The sequence below is a fragment of the Hydra viridissima genome, unplaced genomic scaffold, assembly GCF_058129835.1.
Source record: "Hydra viridissima isolate aposymbiotic clone 2 unplaced genomic scaffold, HvirCarnegie_v1 scaffold_10, whole genome shotgun sequence".
Taxonomy (NCBI): domain Eukaryota; kingdom Metazoa; phylum Cnidaria; class Hydrozoa; order Anthoathecata; family Hydridae; genus Hydra; species Hydra viridissima.
Genome location: NW_028324309.1, coordinates 5,840,305 through 5,860,518, shown reverse-complemented (window position 1 = coordinate 5,860,518; position 20,214 = coordinate 5,840,305). Strand labels below are relative to the sequence as shown.

Genomic DNA, 20,214 nt, shown 5'->3' with positions numbered 1-20,214 from the left:
CCCTCTGAAAACATCTATGATTATACTTGAACCTGCCAAGCCTTGATATACTAAACTTGTTTTTTGAATATCAAAAGATGACCAGCGGTGTATGACATTTGTTTTGTGCTAACAAACATTAATACTAAACATTCCACCGTCTCCTGCCTCATCTAAAATAAGTTGGTTAACATTAGAACCAGTTTGCACTAAGTCTTGAAACAGGTATAACGACGGCAGAGTTCATAAACAAGTTACGTGAAGACTTACATAATGGATTATTAACACGGCAAGATAACTTCTAAAGTAATAGCGGATAACGGGAATGCATGTTTAGAGTCTAATTTAGGTTTGATTTCTGAGGAAGAAGATGCGGTTAGTTTGAAACAAAACAACGACGAAGTTTTTTACTTTGATTATTGTCCCTTGTTCATTCAGACGTGAAATAAGTTCTTCCTATCAAAACCAACAGCGAAATGTAATTTTTCTTTTTTCAGTAAAAGATGAATGATAATTGAAAGTGCTTATTGAAATGTCTTCTTGTTAAACTTTGTATCATTTATAACGCGATTATTAATAACGATTATTTATAACGAGATTATTATCGCTTTCAACGCGATTGTTTCATAAAAAATCAATTGCTTCTGAAACATTTTTATTGCTAAAATCATCTCTAGAGTTGAAGTATGTACTACTATATCCAACGATTTGTGTATCTTTTTAAAGTTTGACTTGAGTATCGTTGCTACATTATTAATTTCTTGAGTAAATTTGCTTACAAATCAGGTTTGAAATTTTAGATAAGAAACAATCCAAAACTCTGTTTCCCTCCGTCTTTCAGGGGACTAATTAATCATTGTAATGCTTTAAATTGGTGAATGAAAAAATGTAGTAAATTGAATTTGTTGCTGAGAAGATTATTTCATTTTGAAATTGACTGAGTTTGATTTTGCATACCCGATAAATGATGTTAATAATCTTGAGATAGTTATATCATGTTAAGCTTAAGGCTACTAGAAAAAGCATTTGGATTCCATTTTATAAATTAATATTTCAAAAATCAGTTACCTTTCAGAAACCATATTGTTAAAAGAGCCGCTCATACGTTAGAGGCTTACATAGGAAGAATGTTTATGTCACTAATTCTACCCTTGGTTTTATTTATGTTTATGACAATAATGAGATTTTGTACAAATATTGTGCTTTGATATTTGATGCTATGCATATAATACATGATTTTATTACAGTTCATAAAAGCTATGAACAACTGTTGCTTGAAAATTATTTGCTTTAGGCTTTATTGTTTTAAGGATGAAGGATTTATCGTTTCACAGAAGAAATGAAAGACCAAAGGAAAAGTTTATACCGTTTTTTATTTTATACAGTTTTGTTGGGTTGCATATATATATTTATATTACAATACCTAATATCTTATAATCTACAATCATCATTAACTCATGAAAAACTGCAAGATTGGGGTTTATTTCTAATTGAGAAAGCAGAGTTTATAGAATTTACACCATTTATTGAGGGCAGAGCTTACAAAAACTTCATGTATGATGTTTCTAAATGGACGCTGCAATACTGGAAGTTAAACAAAGTTATTGAAGACAAATGTAGTTATAGAAATATTTCTGACGAATTATTGATAGGTAAGTCAACTTTAGTGTTTATTTTTGACGTGTTTCTTGCTTTATTTGATATCGTGAGTGTTTTTAAAAGACCTTTTGTATCGATTGCTTGGTAACACAGTTTAGAGTCTCGTACGTAAATATCTATTCTAATAGTAAATGGTTATATTAATCTAGAGATTGTTGCATCATGTTAAGATCTTAACAACATAATAACAGTAAATAAAATGTAAAAAAGAGAACTTACTTTTTTTAAAGTTGCAAACTATGAGAAATTTAGAAATTGTGGAAATGATACTTGAAAGATATTTGCTCTTTTTTTTTTTATTGGTACAAGTAAGAAAGATGTATTGAATTGACTTGTATTCTACCATTTTAAATGTGTTTCAAAAATTCTTTGTGAACAAATTCTTGAAAACAAAAACAGATTGGTTTATATTCTAAACTTTAAAACATGGCAGTTTTTTTAATTTCGATTATTATAATACTCAATGAAGAGCCCGCTATTTAAATCCTTAATGGTTCATAAGCTTCATAAAGAGTCTTCAAACTAATTGTGATTTTCTAAACGTGACGATGTTTTACATTTTTCATAGTTAACTTTTTTTTTTAATTACAGCTTTTCTTTCAACACTTTTTCCAGCTTTTAACATATTTTACTTTTTAATATATCTAATATTTTATATTTTTTATATATTTGATTAATATGTCATAAAAGTATTTTGATGTTCTGAATAAAATGATATTCTAAACAAAAACAAAACTGGTTCACTTTAAAAATTTAAAACAAATTAGGAGCGGTTTTTCATTTGCAATAAAATTTTATTTTTTTGATTTGTAATTAAATCGTTGAAATATTGCATCAATGTTTTAATTAATTGGCTCTCTCTTAATTAATCAGCCCTGACTCTCTTAATTAATCAGCTCTGACGAATTTTAAAAAGGGTAGTAGCCGATCTCTTTTCCTGGACTTTTTTTTAAACATTTTTACACAGTAAGGATACAGCTTTCGTAACAGGTTCAGCAACTTAGTAATAGTTTAAAACTTCTTAATCCATTTTCGAAAATTCCAAGCGCGTTTCCGATAATAATTTGATATTTAATATTTAAGTAAAAACGTGGGTTTCTTTAAAATTTTGAATTAAAAGCGGGTTATTTTTGAAGAACAAAATAAATTTATAAATATACTTGAGAATTCATTTTATTGGGTTTAAACAAAACACATTGCAAATTGGCCATTAAAATGCTTCCTTGTTAGAGGTGGATTAACTGTTCTTCTAATTATTCATAATTTTATTTGTCTCTAAAAAAAGGAAGCGCTTTGAAAAAAAGTGAGTAGCATTTTAAAGTCTTACTGTTTGTCGCTAAAAATCTACTTTAAAACTGGAGTAGCTTAATAGTTGTTGGGATCCCATCAATTGCCAGCTCCCTTAAGTATCGATGAGATGTTCTTCCCCGCCTTCGTTTCTCAAATGCTCCACTTTTAGCTTTTCAAGGGGTCAATAAAGTTAACTTGATTTAAACCAAACTGCATCATGATCGTTCGGTTCCCGAACTATGGAAATGACTATTGATAACTCATAAGGTAATATCCTAAATCTGTACTCAATTAGATTATTTCTCCACAATAATTTTCAAATCACAAATGCTTTTCGAAAATACATTTTCTGAATATTCAAGAGTAAAAAAACACAAATTTAATCAACTTATTCATCATTGTGCAGGTTGTGCAAAAAACGAAGATTAAATCAAAAAGGAATGAAAAGAATAACTGAAGAATAACTGAAGAGCCAAGCGACTCAGTATTTGATGAAGATTGAGTAGGAATTTTAATGACAAGTCTTTAAAATTGAAAATTGTAATAATGAGGAAAATTGAATTTTTTTTATAACTAAAATTGGAAATTTAATGAAAAAAAATTGGATTGATTTTGGATTATCGGTTTCTTATATGGTTCTGATACTGATAGAACCGATGGAGGTTAGTTATTTAAACTTTTATCAACCAAGGAATTGAGTCGGGTCGGGTATTCAAAATTTAAAATGCCCACTGAAATCAGTCCTATCGGGTGATATTCGATCTGGTTATATAGCCAAGAAGATTGTTATCATTTCTCTAAGTTTGTGGCAGCTATTTAAATTTTGTAAAAGACTATCACGCTTATTACAACATCTGGATTTTAACTGGTTTGTATAAGAACTAAAATCAAGATCATCTCTACCCGCTCGATCACACTGCCACTATCTTTATCTCCAAGTAGCTTTGCATGAAGTAAATGTCTTCTATTTATGTTAAAACGCGAAAAAGAAAATGTATTCAAAAAACTGACTTGGTTTTTATATTCCGTTATTGTTTTTATCTACAAAAAAATACTTCTTTCAGTGTTGCATTTGTCTTCGCTAAAATGAAAATAAAAAAGGTTCAATGATTTTTCTTCAAAATTATATAACATCTAGCTTTAGCAATTTTTTCAAAATGATTTCAAAGTAAATGTTTTCTGTTTGGGGCCATAACTAAGGGTTGTCTCACCCATAACAAAATTGGAAAAAAAAAATTTACCATTTACGTTATATCTCACAATTTATTTTTTAATCAAGAATTTCTTAAACTGAGAATTACCTTTTGTGGATTAGTTTGATTCCACTTTTTAGTTCTCTCCCCCCACCCCCTATTCAAGATCGGTTGTTAGTTTTTTTTTTTTGTAATTATAGAGATAAACGGATTTGAACGTTAAACGAAGTAATTTTAATTTTTCAGTAATAACGTTACCTTTTTGAAACAACAAGTTTGAAGACCACTTTCGAATCCGTTTCTTCAACGCTATATTCATCACACGGAGTATCTTTAAGTGTTTTAAATTCTTGAGTTAACTCGTCAAACTTTTGAGAACCTTTGGTTTTAGACTCAGTGTATAATAATATATCATCGCACAGGAGTTCTTCCTTCTATGAAAAATAAAAGTCATCAAAAAACAATTAGTTAAAATTTTGATGGACACCAGTTTATTCATATTAACTTTTTTTATTCGTTCCCAGCTTATTTACTAACTTTTTCTTTTTTGAACAGAATTAATTTTAAGTCTCAAATCACTTTTCTTCTATTTTAAACCTGTTGCTCCTCGTTGATGTTCACATTTTCTATGCATCCTGAAACTTGAACGTTTTTTGCTAAAAATAAGTCATAGAACCCAGCCGATCGCGATGGCCTACAATTGCAATTCCCACTAGAAATATCACTTTGTGCATTGCATGAAGTAACTGCTATTTTATTTGATTGCATGAGAGGTCTTGATTTCCCAAAATTAACTCCAGGATAATCAATATAAGTGAAGTCTTCGCTTACTGTTTTGATTGGTTTTTCTAAATGTAGTTTATCTACAACCACAGGTATAAGAAATCTACTGGAAACCGCTGAAATGCGCAAGTTTTCTTGCATAACTTTTTCCATTTTTATTAAGACATCTTGAATAGAGCTTACTAAAAAGTAAAAAAGAAGACTCCACACTTCATTTTGTTGATTTTTACAATGCAATGTCACAGTGTTGTCAATAACCAGTCTTTTGATTTTTCTTTCTTTTTCTACCAAATATTTAATGAGAAAATTTTGTATGGCTTTGTGGTTTTATTTAAAGAAAGATTTTCCGAAAACATTTGCATTTTATATCCTTTTTTAATTTAAAACAGCACGCAGTTATAAACGCTAAAATGATCCTCCTCCGCCAAGTTTTAAACGCTAAAACGATCCTCCTCCGCCAAGTCTGGGTGATTTCAATATTAGGTATAATTATTGAGTTCCATTTGAATGTAAATCAAGATACTTGATGCAGATGATGAGATGATGCTTTGCCATAATCAAGTTAATCAAAAAAGTTCCATCCTCAATTTTTGGCTCTTTATTTGTTAGCAGTCACAAATTTATTCCTTTGAAGATTTTTTTAAGCTAGAGCCTTGTTTGGGAGGTGGCCGATCATGCAAATACTCTATTTTTTTTTTATTCTCGAGACCTTTTCGTAGCGTTTTAAACAAAAATACAGCAAGTATTCCTATAATAGAGGTTAAAAACTGTGTTTGAATTATTTCCAAAAATATTAAGAGGTAACCTTGTACAGGTTTAGTCCTAAATTTTTTAACCGTCCGTTACTTTTTTAAAAGTCTTTTAATTTTATTATTTGTCTAGTATTTAAAAAAAAATTTCTTCACACAACAAAGCATATTTTCCACCAGTAGCACTTATAAAAGTGCTTCACTTGACTCGCCTAAAAAATGCTATGAAGTTAATTGTGAAAAGTTATTAAAATAAAGTTGGCTGAAAATTTGCTTTCAATAAATGTTACACAAAATTTATTAAAAATAGAAAGTCAAACCGTTAAGTAATAAAATTTAGATGCATCAAATAGAATCCATATTTTTAGATGCTTCCAACAGTAGTCTGGTACAACACTACAAATATCTTGGCCTTCCTCGTCCGCTGCCCCTGCTTCCAACCTCTTCCAAAGCTATTTAAACCATGTATGAACTTATACACAATAAGCGATCTTATACACAATAAATTTATACATCAAATCTAAAAACCGTTTTGTAGATGCGCTCATTAAGCAAAACACCGGAACCGTTTCGTTAATAAGTAAATAATAACAAATGAAAATCCAAATATTTAGATTTTTATTTGTTTTCACAAATGAAAATCCAATTGAAAATTATATGTCATATTTCTTTTTGTGCAATTATATTGGGTTGTATATTTCTTTTGCAACAGGTAATAAGTTATAATCCATTATTATCATTCGCTCATGAACAGAAACAAGAGTTGCGTTTGTCTAGAAAAAAAAAATCGGAGCTCAAAGATTTTGCATCAGCTATAGAGGGCGGAGCTTGCAAAAGCTTCGTGTATGATGTTTCTGAGTGGACGTTGCAATATCAAAAGTTAAACGAGACCGTAGAAAACAAGAACTGCAAAAATATTTCTGAAGAGTTCTTAAAAAGTGGGACAATTATCATTTTTTGCGAATTGTTTTTCGTTTTAATTGCTATAAAGCTTTTATTATTAAAAAACTTTTCGCGTCTATTGCTTAGGTAACACTGTTAAGCGTATTATACATAAAAATGGTACAAGCGAAAACCGTGGGTGCACTAAACATACCGTTCAATGCAACGAAAGCGCACACTTCAACTTCATCGTCAATAAAAGAGTGAACACTCCACCCTGTTGCAGAGAAAAGCTGCTAGAGTTGTTAAATCACTTCTCACAAGAGTTGCAAAGACTGCATGTGTCCCATATGTTGGCATTCGGAGCCGTGTTAGGATGGGCGCGAAACGGTAAAATGATACCTTACGATCGAGACATTGATTTGATTGTTGATATAGAGTTTTGGAATACTACATTATTTTTTAAGATTTTAAAAGAACTGGAAATAAGATACGAGCACAAATCAGTTTTCATGGACAATGGCAAAAAGTTATGGATAAGTTATAGCGCAATCAATCAAAACAAGATTGATGTATGGCCCTTCGAAGTTATAAGAAGAAGTGGAATAAGTCCGGCGGTAAGCATACCACATTCGGAATGGAAACTGCAACCGTTAGAAAATCTTTTTCCAGAGCGCTATGTGATCTTTGATAACGTGTGGACTTACGTACCTCGAGATCCCAAGAGCTACTTGAACATTTTGTATAAGAATTGGAAACCTGAGTTGGATTGCTCTTACATAGAGGAAGGAAAATGCAGTGAAAGACCTCTTAACGACTTTGAACTTGGTTTAATAAAGCGCTCTACGGTGGTTATTTTCGTTTTATTTGTTATGTTGATTATATTGAGTTGTCCATGGTTAGTTTTGTAGACATGTCCTCGTTTGATTTAATGTTAATTGAGTTTGGGATATCAATTAAAGAAACTATCGTTTTTTAGCAAGATGTTTTGACAGAAATGAAAGTACGAAGGAGGCAAATTTTGTTTGCAATTAAATTTACAGATTCTTAGGGGTGATCTCTTTTCTAGGCAGACCTGTGTTCTTTGCAATTTTCAAACTATTTTAAGCACAAGTCTGCTTTGAAATTGCATTATAAGTTAAAACTAGTTCTTGCATAAAATAGATTGCGAACTTTGAAGATATGAATGTTAAAAATAGCAGAGGTTGCAAACTGGTTGCAAAAATGGCGTCAGCTTTTTCGTCTAAAAAATTAAAAAGTAGGAGATAAAATATTATCAGATAGAATTTCTAGTCAAGTTCATAAATTCAAATCAAGTTCATAAATTCAAATCAATTTCATAAATTCAAGTCAAGTTTATATAAATATACTACTTGATCTTTTAAATATTAAATTTAGTAACCTCTTTTTATAACTTTTAGTGAAACTTTCGAAAAGTTGGCACTAAAAGGGACAACGAAACAAAGGGACAAGATCCTATGATCCTCTCGTTTTACCTCAACATTTTCTCAAATTGAGATTGTGTAATTTTCTTATGCTTGACCTGGAAATTTTAAAAAAATGTCAAGATATAAAACTAGTTTAGCAAGTATCGGGTGCAAGAGACTCATTCATTCTCAAATATAATAATGAGATGTTTTCACTCATAAGAACAACTAAAGATAGAGAATCGGCATTAATTTTTTAAAATCTTTCATTTACTTCTAAAGAAAATGACCTTGCATTTTTGAAGAAAAAACCTAGTATGAAGATGTTTAAACCTTTAGTAAGGGCAAAAGAGCGTTTTTCTCTAACATCAGTTTAGAATACTTGACAAAGGATTTTTTACTCACCGTTAATTCATTTAGTTGCATTTAATAAATTAACTATTATTGTAATTTATTACATGCAGCCTGAATACAATTTTCTGTCACTTAATCAAATTTCAGCCCTTCTTTAGAAAAGTACATTAATTAGAATAACCCTTAAAACTCCCTTCCCCAATGAGGATGTCCTCAATTTTAAATATCAACCGCTCTCCCTCATTTTTCCTTCAAAGAGAAATCCTGGTTGCACTACTACATCAAAATACTAAAGCAATAGTTCTTCAATTATAGATTTGAGGTTTTCTGAAACATCAAGTTTTAGTGTATTCAACTGTAGCTATTGGTTACACCTATTACAAGAACTAAAAGAGCATTTACAGTTGTAATTGTTACATTTAAAGTCAATAGTATTGAGCCATTAACAGCAATTCGGCATTAATCGCTAAGAGTTCAGTTGTTGCTGAAAATTTGATGTGGTCTTTGATTTGCTTCTGTTCTTGAAGTTCTCACTCTTTGGGATCTACCTCCATAAATTTCCGGGAACAAACTAAAAATACTTCAAAGCTATGTTAAGTTTTTTCAAAATAGCTTTGAATCTTTTTTGTACTCAAATGTTTAAAAAATACTTTTTTTTTACTTGAAAGCTGAATTAATTTTAAAAAGTTCAAGGAGCCTTTAATTAAAACTGTTATTTGGCATTTCTTTCTTCTGACAATTACAGAAGCGTCAATGAACGCAAGCATAAGTAAAGAGATGCGATGTTTAGTTTAAGTAAGCGGGTGAAGATAGGACCTTACCTGGATAAGATTAGTCTGTTGATTTGGATGCTGATGTACCAGGTAAGGTCTAATTAGAATGGTACTACCCTTTTTAATTTTTAGTTTAACGTTTCAGTGGAGATAGCAAAGACATTATTCCTCATAGAGTTGATTTACCTGCATAGAAAATATCTTCGCTTGAGTGAGTAAATTTACAAAGTTTTTATAATAATATATGTATAGTAATAGTTCCAATTTTAAGAGTAAGTTTTATCAAAATAGTTTAATTTGATGAAACTGATTTTTACCCTCTATGAGTATTCGGCCTAAAAACACAATTCCTTCTATTTCTTTTTCTGTTAGCAATCCTGGACTCCATTTCCCTTGATAGCGCTTCTCCATTAAAGAAATTTTCTTATGAAACCTATCGTCTTGTTCGTCACATACAGCGCCCAAACTAGCAGGAAAAAAATCCAGATGAGAGTTTAGCATATGTATTTTTAAGGAACTATTACAACCAAAGCTTTTAATGGCATTATAAATTTATTTATTAAGTCTTTGTAATTTTTCGCTTAATGGTTCGCTAAAAAGTTTTGGACAACATTCACAAAACATTTCCAGACAGGTTTTTCTTGATCATTCAGTTTTTTTTAAAAAACTTTTATCCTTCATTAGTATTTGTGGACATAAAAACACTTCCTCTTTAATTTTTACCCCGGGCGTAGGCGTAGCTTTTACAAGATTTTTTATCAGGATGAGCTTTATGTGTAAGAGTGGTAAAAGTATATCATTAGGGTTCACTAAAGGATCATTTTTAAAGATTTTATGGCCTGGAGTAAGCGATTCATGTTTTGCTCACACTTTCTTTATGTAGTAACCTTTTTTCTCTCTCCTGTCCCATTCGCAAATAAAACAGCAAAATTTTGTATAACTAAGCTGTAATCCAAGCAAAAGTGTAATTACTTTAAAACTGCCACAAATTTTCCAAGCATGTTCACTGTGTTTAAATTTTTCTAGAACAAATCTCATGTTTTTTAAAGTCTCTTTCATATCAAAACCATGAGCAACTGGCACTGAAGGAAGTTTTTTTTCGCTATGCAGCAACATTGCCTTTATACTAGTTTTTACGGAGTCTGTGAACAATCACCAGTTACTTGAATCATATTCAATATTTAATAAATTTTCACAAAAGAAACGTTTTTACAATGGAAAAGTAAGGCTTTTATTTTATCATCACGATGTCAAAAATCAGAAATTTTTGTATCAAGAGAAAGTAAATTCCAATCGTTTAATCTTCAGAACCTAAAAGCTCTATTTTTTTTTTTTTTGACGGATTCAAATCACGTACTAAACAATTTAAATCACTTTGTGCCAGGAAGTGTGGTTCTTTTAAAGTTGAAAGTTCATGACTCAGGTCACGAAGTTAGAACAAGTTCCGGGCTAGAATTCCAACTTTCTGGTGATATGAAGGCTTTGGCACAGACAGTTTGACACTATGCAGGATGGATCTGTCTGCCGAAGATAAGTTTGGATACTGGATATTGTTTGGACTAGGCTGAAATACCTTTTATTTGAGTAAAACAAAAATAACAATTACATGATCCTTTGGTTCTGTTCAAATTATTGGTATAGCAAATGACAAATGGCTAGAATCTTGTTTACCCCAACCCAACAGGAGTCTCACACACGTTACACAACATTCGTATAAACTCAGGGTTTACCTTGATACCGTACAGGAAATCCAAAATATTCTTAATCGAACTGTTCAATTAATGGTGTGAAGTTTCGATGCTAAGATTTAAAAGTTATTTATCCACACACTTAACAAAAACTGATGGGGTTGTTAGAACATGTTCGTCGCATAAGATGGAACTAAAATAAATAAAATGTAAGTTAATTGAATAGTTATACAGTTGCCTAAATGAAGTTATTCAAACAAAGATACGTCAGAAATGAATATATAGCTGTCAAAAAAAACTGGATGTGATTGAAACAAAATTATTATATATTTTTAATAAGGGTACACCAACATAAAGAAAAATTTTCCTAAAGTTCGTGTGACAAAAACAGTGTTTACCAGTTGTTGTTTTTTTTGAAATTGCCTTCTTTCTAATCGTCTCATGTAGAGGACCTTCATTTACATATTTAAGAATCTCCTTTAACCTTTTTTTCAAAAACAGTTCCCATTTCCTTTTAACTTCAATTGATATTCCCTTTAAAGGTATATTTACCGTAGCACTTGATAAATTGTTACTATAATTTTACCCTTATAACTAATAATGATAATTCATTAATTTTCAACATTTTCATTCATTAATGCATTACAGTCTAACTTTGCTTTACTCTTCCACCCAATTCACAAATAGTACCAACATCAACAGTTTCTAGCTCAGGTTTGTCTTTATGTGCATCGCATCAATAAAGTTTCGTCCCCACTCTTCCTTTGTCCCTCGCCTCTTCCATTAAACGTCCATCAAGACGATTTAATATTAGCTATGTAAATAAAGCATGCGATTTCTGCCATATTTGTGATTTAAAATGCTTGTATTTTGGTTGCAAAATAGGAGATCAGGACAAAACATGAGTGCTACACACATACTCTTTATTATGTGGATCGATACTTGTCTAATGGGTAAATGGTATAAAATTCTGTTTTTGCAGAAGACTGTTTTCCATCACAAACTATATAATAAATAAAAAATCCGTACGTGTAAACGAGGCACATTAGCTCACATGACAAACGTGCCTTGTGTATGCAGGGTTAACCTTCTTTATCGCCATTTTTAGAATCAAAATGATTTTTTGTTAACCCATTAATAGATACAGTGAAACATTATAAGTTAAAATAATGCTTAGATTTTAAACTTCAAATAGGGGAACCTGTTGTTCCTTTGACCACGTTGTACCTTTAGTCACTCTGTCATATTGGCCGACTATTATCATTTTGCAAAAAATTGAAGTGCCATTTGAAATATTAGTCCATGACGACTCTTTTTACCTTAAAATATCATGGTTGGGGAAGATTGTGTTGATCCACAAGAAATTATTAGTTTTAGCTCTTAAAAAGTAAATATTTATGTTTATCTTATTTTAATAACAAAACTGTCATAAATAGTTGTTTGGCTAATTTATGATATTACTTACATTAACCAACATCTTTTTTTTATTATGGAAAAGTTTAAATAATTATTTCTAACCCTAAATGGGGTTTGAGATGATAATTGTTGAAGAAACCCATCTCATGTACCTTTGACCAGCGTAGGACGTTGTACCTTTGACTGGTTTGTACTGCGCTTTAATTTTTTGCGAACTTAAAGAGGACACTTTTATGAAATTTTTCATCAAATTTATCAGACAGCTGTACTCTTGCATGTAAAAATCAGCGAAAAGCGTACTATTACTTTCTTGCTGGTATTTTGAAAGTTTTAAATATAATATAAGTGATAAAATAATATTAACAAATTATATTTTTATATATTTCTATATCTTATGCATTGTTTTATTTAATTTATTGATAAATAAGAGTAAATTTTACACTTGACACACAATCCATTATTGGAATGTATATTTTTATGTACTTATAATGCTTGATAATCAGTTTTAATAATTAAGTTAGTTGGCAGCTGTAGCAGCTTGATAATTAAGTTGATTATATAGTTGTACTTGATTTCTGTACAGCAATAAGGAAGTAAGAACAAATAAATATATAATCATTTCTGTTAATATGTTTTAATCTTAAAATGCCAAGGAGTAAGGTTGGTGTTTTTCGTAAGAAGATTTGCGAGAAGGATATGTTTGATGCAGTGAATTTTGTTCTTCAACAAAAAATGAGTCTAAGTAAAGCAGCAAGACATTGCAACATTAAAAAATCAACTTTGATATATCAGTTAAAGCAGTTTAAAAAATCTGGAAGAACCCAGTATTCATATTCACATAAGAAACCAAAAAAAGTATTCTCAACAAAAGAAGAATTAATTTTGGTAAAATACTTGGCAGATGCTGCAAATATGCATTATGGGCTTACATTAAAGCAAATCAGATTCTTTGCATATGAGTATGCTTTAGCAAACCATAAAAAAATTGAAACTTCATGGATAAAGAATAAATGTGCTGGTGAACAATGGCTATGAGATTTTCGGAAAAGATATAATGATAAGTTATCCCTACGTAAACCGCAGCCAACAAGTCTTGGTAGATCTTCTGCATTCAATAAAGAAACTGTAAGAATTGTGTTTAAAAATTATAGAAATGTTTTAGAACGTTATCATTTTGAGCCATCAAACATTTGGAATTGCGATGAAACAGGAATTACCACAGTTCATGTACCACCAAAAATCCTAGCCCCAAAGGGCAAAAAGCAAATAGGAAGTATGACTAGTGCAGAACGAGGCAATAATGTAACAATGATTGCAGCCATTAATGCTACTGGAAGTAGCATTCCACCATTACTTGTATTTCCGCGTGCAAAATTTAAGGACTACATGTTGAATGGTGCTCCTCCTGGAAGTGTAGGAGCAGCTAATAAGTCTGGATGGTCAAATGAAGTCATTTTTCTGCAGTTTCTTGAGCATTTTATTAGTAATGTACGACCTTCGGTAGAAAAACCAGTTCTTTTGTTAATGGATAACCATGAAAGTCATGTTAACATTTCTATTATTGAATTAGCTAAAAGATCGGGCATAATTTTAATGACATTTCATCCTCACACAACCCACAAAATGCAACCCCTTGATCGTGGTGTTTTTGGTCCATTTAAAATATTTTATAATAATGCCATGAATAATTGGATGATATCACCAGGAAATGCTGGTAAACCAGTTACAATTTATGATATATCTTACCTTGTTGGTCAAGCTTATCCTCATGCTTTTGTACCGATTAATATTGTTAACAGTTTTAAATGTACTGGGTTTTTTCCCTTTAATGAAAATATTTTTACTGATATTGACTTCTTAGCTGCAACTGTTACTGATAGGCCAATAGTGGATACTGAAACTTGCATTTCTAATGATAGCAATGAGGTTGAAACCACTCCTGGCAATTTACCATCAACATTGGAAATTGTTTCACCTGAAATAATACGACCTCACCCAAAAGCCAAATTAAGAAAGGCAGCTATTTCAAAAAGACGTAAGGGAAAATCACGCATTTTAACTGATACACCTGAAATGAAAGTTATTTTACATTCAAAATCTAATAATGAACAATGTCAAAAACCTTTTTCAAGACAAATAAAATCCATGGCAAAACAGATTATTTTTAATCAACATTCTGACACAAGTTTAACTAATGAAAGTTTTGATGAAATTGATTTTGGAATAAATATACTTGACAATGAATCAGAAAATAGTGAAATTGTTTCAGGAAGTTTCTTACTTGTCAAGTTAAGTGAAAAGAAATACTCTAGACATTATGTGGCAGAAGTTATTGAAGTTGTTGGTTTAGTTTACAAAGTTAAGTATCTTAAGAAATCAGGAGACAATAAATTTATACGAGAAGATGACAATGTTTATGATGTAGAACTTGAAGATATTATAATGAAAGTTCCATCACCAAGTGTTGGTCATGGATCATCTAGACGCCAGTATCTTATGTTTGATGTTGATCTGACATCTTTTACTGTACAGTAATGTTTTTTAATATAATATATTTTATTTTCATATTTTTCATTGTCTGCATTAAAAGATTTCCTCTAAAAAGCATTATGGTCAAATCTAAATGAATCTGACAACTAAAAATAGTTTTGGTTGGGTTTTAAGAGGTTTCTAAGTTAAAAACCTATTTAGGGGATATTAATCTACTTAGGGCCAGATTTTTTGTATGATCATATCATACAAATTACTTCCTATTGATATCGACATAATTACTTAAAATATAAAACTCCGCCAAGTAAAAGGGTTTTAAAATCGGTAAACTTAGGTACAATGAGTTCATTTCTAATTGCAAGTATAGCAAGTTATAGAAATATATTTTTGCTCTTAAATTATCTAAAAGAGAGTAACAACTTAATTAAAAACATTTTGTACAATTCAATCACATTTGAAGTTTCCAATCTTAACCCGAACCGTCCCATGTAAATAGCATCCAACTGAAAAAAATGTGACTAAATCGAAATAGTACTGATAATTGATGTCATTTTCTTTTATTTACTACAAAAAAACAAAAAAGCAAAATCATAAGGATTATGACCGTAGGTGTTACTTTAAAACACGGCCCTAAGTACAAGGACAATGAATGACCCTTTGTACAAGACTAGATACAAAACAAAATGTATCAAAAAATCCAAACTAAGGGAGACTTATGTAATGCTGCAGTTAGTAGTTATTTTTCAAAGCAAAATTAATAAATTGAATTACAACAAAACGTTTTACTTGGGATTGTAATATAAAAGCGACAAGAAACAAAATTTTACTTTAGACCATCAAAAAATGTTTTTTGGTTATAACTTGCTGCGGCTGTGTCTTTAATTTCTTACAAAATGGTTTTATATAAGCATTTATTGACATGTGGTTGGCTAGAAATTTCTTTATAACATATAGCAAAGCTGTAATATGTCATGATTACTTATTAAAAGTCCAAATAATTCATAAGAACTTATTAATAACATTACGGTCAAAGGAACAACACACCTCGGTCAAAGGTACAACGTACATGTTGTACCATTGACTATTTGAGTACTTTTTTAAAAACGCTCAAAAATGATACTTATTGGTTGAATGAGAAAAAAGTCAAAAGTATAATTTTTGCGCAAAATATAAGAGAATAACATTAACTTTGAATGGTATAAATTGATTCAACCGTCGAGCAAAAAAACGCCCGGAAACAAAAAGTGGTCAGAGGTACAACAGGTTCCCCTACAATACATACCTAAAGAATTGCTGTTGATGACTAGTGAAAAAAAAACACATCAAACAAGTTGTTCAAAATTTTTTCAACTTATCCGAAAACGATGTAAAAGACGCTGCAATATCAACTGTGCTTAGTAAGAATAAGTTTTAATATTGTGGAAAGCTGAAAATTATGAAACTTTTCGTTTACCGGTGAATTAGAATAAAATAATCCTGATTAAAATAACTAGTCTAAAGAAAAAAACCTGTCACACATACGCTGAACACTTCCCACATGCACGCCACACATCGATACATGTCCAGTACTGACATCGTGCGAGCTCAGGAGAGTGGATAACGGTATCAGCGCTGTTGTGCTTACGACATTTATTCTTCTGATTTTGCTTAATGTTAGTGTTGATGAGCTCAGAATATTTGCTCAATGTCAGCGCATTTACAAATTAACATTTCATAATTGTTAATTCTCGTTAAAATATCTTCAAATCTTTGGTCACTTTTAACTAGTTAAATTTGACAATCCTTAGAGAGAAGATCAGAACATTAAACTAAAGCTCAACAGTTATAAAGAAAACTTCATAAAAGTTCATCTAGTGTGCATCTTAATCACACTTATTCAAACTATAGAAACTATTTTCTTGAAATCTCTAATCAACACAAAATCATTATAATTTTGAATAACTTTTAAAATTGTATCGGAAGTCTGCTTCAACTCTCGCAAATGTGGATAAATCTACAAGCTTTTTCACTTCTGCTTCCCCTACAGCTTCTGCAAAATCCTAACAGAAGTTAAACGAAAATATAGTACTAGGGTGAATTTGGCCGCCTGGATGACTTTTTAAAATCTCTGTATTCATTATCACTTTTAAAAAATGATAATTGAGAAATAAACAAAAAAAGCAACAAAAATTACTAATACTTTCTTATGCTTTAAATAGTTTCTTTGTGAGTTGGCGATTGAGTGACTTTGTGAGTTGGCCATTAAGTGACTTTGTGAGTTGGCCATTGAGTGACTTTTGCCACCGTTTGTGATTTTGTTTCTCTGTAAATTTTTCTTTTGCCATTTTGTTTTTGTTCTCAGAAAAAATTTTTCTGTTCATCAGGAAAAAAAAAATTATTAAATGTTTTGTTGTTTTATTTATTTTACAGTTGTTTTTTTTTTTTTTTTTTTTATTGATAAACTAATGAACACAGTGTGGTTATAAAGTAGACCCACCCCTTTTTTAAAAAATGAGCTGAAAAAGTATTCCGACGATCTTTGAACTTTGAGTTTTGTAATTTCTTGAAGTAAATTGTTGGAAATGTAGAAAATTTGAACTAAATAAGGAAACCAAAAACTATTCCTGTTGGAAATTCGGTGAACAACAAAGTGACTTTTTGTTAATTGTAACCGACGATGATTAAATTTATCATTGTTAAATTTTGAATGTTGACAATGAACTTTTTTACTTTCTATTCTACCAATCCTTTTAGAACTTCTAATAAAGATCCGCACCCACTTTCTAATACACATCCGCACCCACTTTCGTTATAACAATTCCGTTATATACCCCAATAAATATGTCAGGATGAGGCATTGACCAACTTTTAAACATCAAAAACTTTCCTTCTATGATTCTAGAAGAAAGTTATATAAGAGAAGACGTTTTTAAAGCGATAGAGGATTGCAGATGACAGATTTTTGGAAGGTTTTGGCATAGATTTAATATCAAGTAATTCTAAGCAGATAAATGGTGAAGGTGTCCTATCTTATTCAATTAAAGCTTAGAAACTAATTTATTTTTTCTTTTCTAGATTCTTTGTATACTTGCATATACTTTGCTGAATCACGTGTCATTAAAATCAGTAAAGACCTAGAAAAAACTTAGATTAATTTCATATAAACATACAGCTTTGTATACTTTGTCTAATTGCGAAAAAATAGAACAGCTGCATGATTTTTTTTTTTTTCTAACCTCGGGATTGGCTTAAAATTCCAAGTAGAATCGAAAGTTTATGCAACTGCTTCAACGAAAGTTTACAAGAACCGAAAGTTTACACAAATGAAAAACAGATATTTGTTTTACTTTCCCTCGTTATAAAAGCCCAGAAAATTTATTTATTATATCAGAAAGCAAACTTATAATCTCTTACGCAAGAAAGAGGTAACATATTTCTCTCATATTAACGCAAGCCGATTGTTTTTTATAGAAGATATGGAGTGGAAGAGTTTCTTTTTTTGGATTGCAATTGCATCAGAAATATGTGATGTTTTAGGTACGCTTATGTAGAATTCTTCATTTTCATTGTTAAGAGTCTAAGTTACTGATCTCTATAATAGTTAGATACTGCATCTCTGTTTATGGAATGAAGCTAAAAAAAACTTAGTGGTTATATTAGGAGGGTCCCTTAGGCAAATTGATAACCCTTTTTTTGTAATCATGGAACTCTCTAATTTACCACCGGCTGAGAATCATTGGCTTCAAAAACATGCAAAATTTTGGTTGTTCCACCCAGTTATAATGTAATTAGTGGCTCTAAACTTATCGAAGCGTATATCTAATGGTTGTTTGAAAGTTTTAAAACATTTTAAAGCTTGCAATCAAACTTCTACAACAATATTTTATAAATAATTGTATTACCTTGTAGTGAAAAGAAAATGAATAACCTAACTTTATTAGTGCGAAATTTAATAAAATTTGCACTGTTGCAACTACGCTGCAAAGATTTTCTTAATTGAAACAACACTCAAACTTTAAAGTCAAAAAAATGAAGAGCTTTTCAGTGCTTGCATAAAGGAATCTTAAGCTTACTTTAAAGCTACTGCTACAAAACTTAAAATGAAATTACGTCATCAAAACAAACTAAAAATTGCACTAAAATAACTTTTTTAAATGAAAATAAACTTTTAAAATGAAAATCTTGATAATTTTTTTGGATTATAAAGCCAGTAGAATGTAAAACCTACTTAAAAACACCAAAAATTTTGTAAATTACAATTGTCAGATATTTTGTTGATTACACTCTTTCTCAGAAATATTTTTTTAAATTACACTCCATCTCTTGTATTATCCGTACTCTAGCCTCGCCAGTGTGTGGATTCAAAGTGTAGCTAGTAAAAGTCTTAGTTAACATTAAAGAAGAGTGAAAAATGCAAAAAAATACACAGTAGTTCGTGGTTCCTTGTAACAAAATTTATGCCATAAAAATAAATTTAAAAGTAGTGATAATTATTAAATTTTCTAACCATGTTTTTGCGCGGCCTTTCTCTGACCTTCAGCATAAAAAATAAATTCAGCTAAATCATCTGTAACAAAGCACATGAAGACAATCTAGAAACATTACTGACGGTATAATCAAGTCTACACTCATACTATCGTTTTTTACTTAAGTTATGATTTGTATGTGTGATGCTCTATCAGTTTAAAGCTATTAATAGTTTCCAAAATGGCCAAAATACCTTTGATTTTCTATATCAATTATTGATTCTGCTTCAGGCATCAAATATCAAGAAAATTTGAATATCTACCTCAAATACCATGAGATGATTTAGCTTTAACATTAAACCAAACAATACTTCACAAACTTAACATTTGATTAGTTACAATATTCATAAAGAGCTCACAAAATTTAAATTTGTAGCCTGTCATCTTTAGCATACAAGCTTAACTTAGATTTTCTCCTTAGTAACTGAAAAATGTTCACATGTATTTAACAATTGCCCAATTTTAACTAAATAAACATTTGGTCCTTAATAACAACATGCTTTTAAATCAAATCCCTTAATTGTAACTTACCTTAAGAAGACAAATCAGCTACTCTAAGGTTCTATCTAATTTCGTTTTCATCAAATGTTGTTTGTTCCATCACAATCAATTACTCTTTCTTCATTAGTATTTATGTTTTTCTTCATTAATTTAATAAAATAATTAAAATATTCAACATACTTAATGGTGTTATATAACCTAAATAATATTTGGTCCTTGGACCAGAGATGCATGCTCTTCACTGATCATTGTGGCATATAACTTTTTTTCTTCTTTTCATTTGAATTCTTATTTTTTCATACATTTGATACTTCATGTCTGATGTAGTTTTCAATCTCATCTGATAGAGAATCCTTTGCTTTACTTATACTTAACACATCAATATCTTTATAATTACCACAGTGCCACATGACAATGTATTTGTTGGCATTGTTTCCATCAATCTATTAGTTTCAATTTTTTGTTCTCTTGTTTCTCTTTGATTTAAATTATGGCAAAGTCCACATTTATTAATTTGTATCAAAC

General features: G+C 30.4%; 3 protein-coding genes across 11 annotated transcripts in view; 2 read left to right on the top strand and 1 right to left on the bottom strand.

The window, feature by feature from the left end:
- Nucleotides 1-1,226: 1,226 nt before the first annotated feature.
- The window catches only part of LOC149882821 (von Willebrand factor A domain-containing protein 7-like), a 28,794-nt gene continuing 9,806 nt past the window's right edge, over nucleotides 1,227-20,214 (top strand). Inside the window, exon 1 of one of the 5 annotated variants that reach the window (XR_016456178.1) lies at nucleotides 1,227-1,631. Coding sequence is in view for 2 of the 5 variants with exons in the window: in XM_090099640.1 (XP_089955766.1) it covers nucleotides 1,319-1,631 (313 nt within the window). In the remaining 3 variants the exon portion in view is untranslated. Of the gene's footprint in view, nucleotides 1,632-17,956; nucleotides 18,200-19,024; nucleotides 19,273-20,214 lie in introns of those variants that run through there. The other 4 variants (XM_090099640.1, XM_090099641.1, XR_016456179.1 and 1 more) reach the window with 4 other exon arrangements.
- Nucleotides 2,798-19,313, bottom strand: LOC149882822 (uncharacterized). Of its 3 annotated transcripts, none has more exons than XM_090099647.1 (3): nucleotides 19,170-19,313; nucleotides 4,380-4,555; nucleotides 2,798-4,009 (listed from the first exon to the last, which is right to left on the bottom strand). In XM_090099647.1, the coding sequence occupies exons 1-3, from the start codon at nucleotides 19,203-19,205 to the stop codon at nucleotides 3,970-3,972; spliced, it is 252 nt and encodes an 83-aa protein (XP_089955773.1). In that variant the 5' UTR covers nucleotides 19,206-19,313; the 3' UTR covers nucleotides 2,798-3,969. The 3 variants fall into 3 exon arrangements, 2 of the variants coding, with proteins under 2 accessions (XP_089955773.1, XP_089955772.1); XM_090099646.1 differs by lacking the exon at nucleotides 19,170-19,313 and adding an exon at nucleotides 4,719-5,088; XR_016456180.1 differs by lacking the exon at nucleotides 19,170-19,313 and adding an exon at nucleotides 5,974-6,129 and having other exon boundaries at nucleotides 3,999-4,009.
- On the top strand, nucleotides 6,201-7,606 carry LOC149882823 (ribitol 5-phosphate transferase FKRP-like). Of its 3 annotated transcripts, XM_090099645.1 has the most exons (3): nucleotides 6,222-6,591; nucleotides 6,683-6,925; nucleotides 7,003-7,390. In XM_090099645.1, exons 1-3 carry the CDS (start codon nucleotides 6,288-6,290, stop codon nucleotides 7,080-7,082), a joined length of 627 nt encoding a protein of 208 aa, XP_089955771.1. In that variant the 5' UTR covers nucleotides 6,222-6,287; the 3' UTR covers nucleotides 7,083-7,390. The 3 variants fall into 3 exon arrangements, with proteins under 3 accessions (XP_089955769.1, XP_089955771.1, XP_089955770.1); XM_090099643.1 differs by having other exon boundaries at nucleotides 6,201-6,591; nucleotides 6,683-7,502; XM_090099644.1 differs by having other exon boundaries at nucleotides 6,296-6,365; nucleotides 6,683-7,606.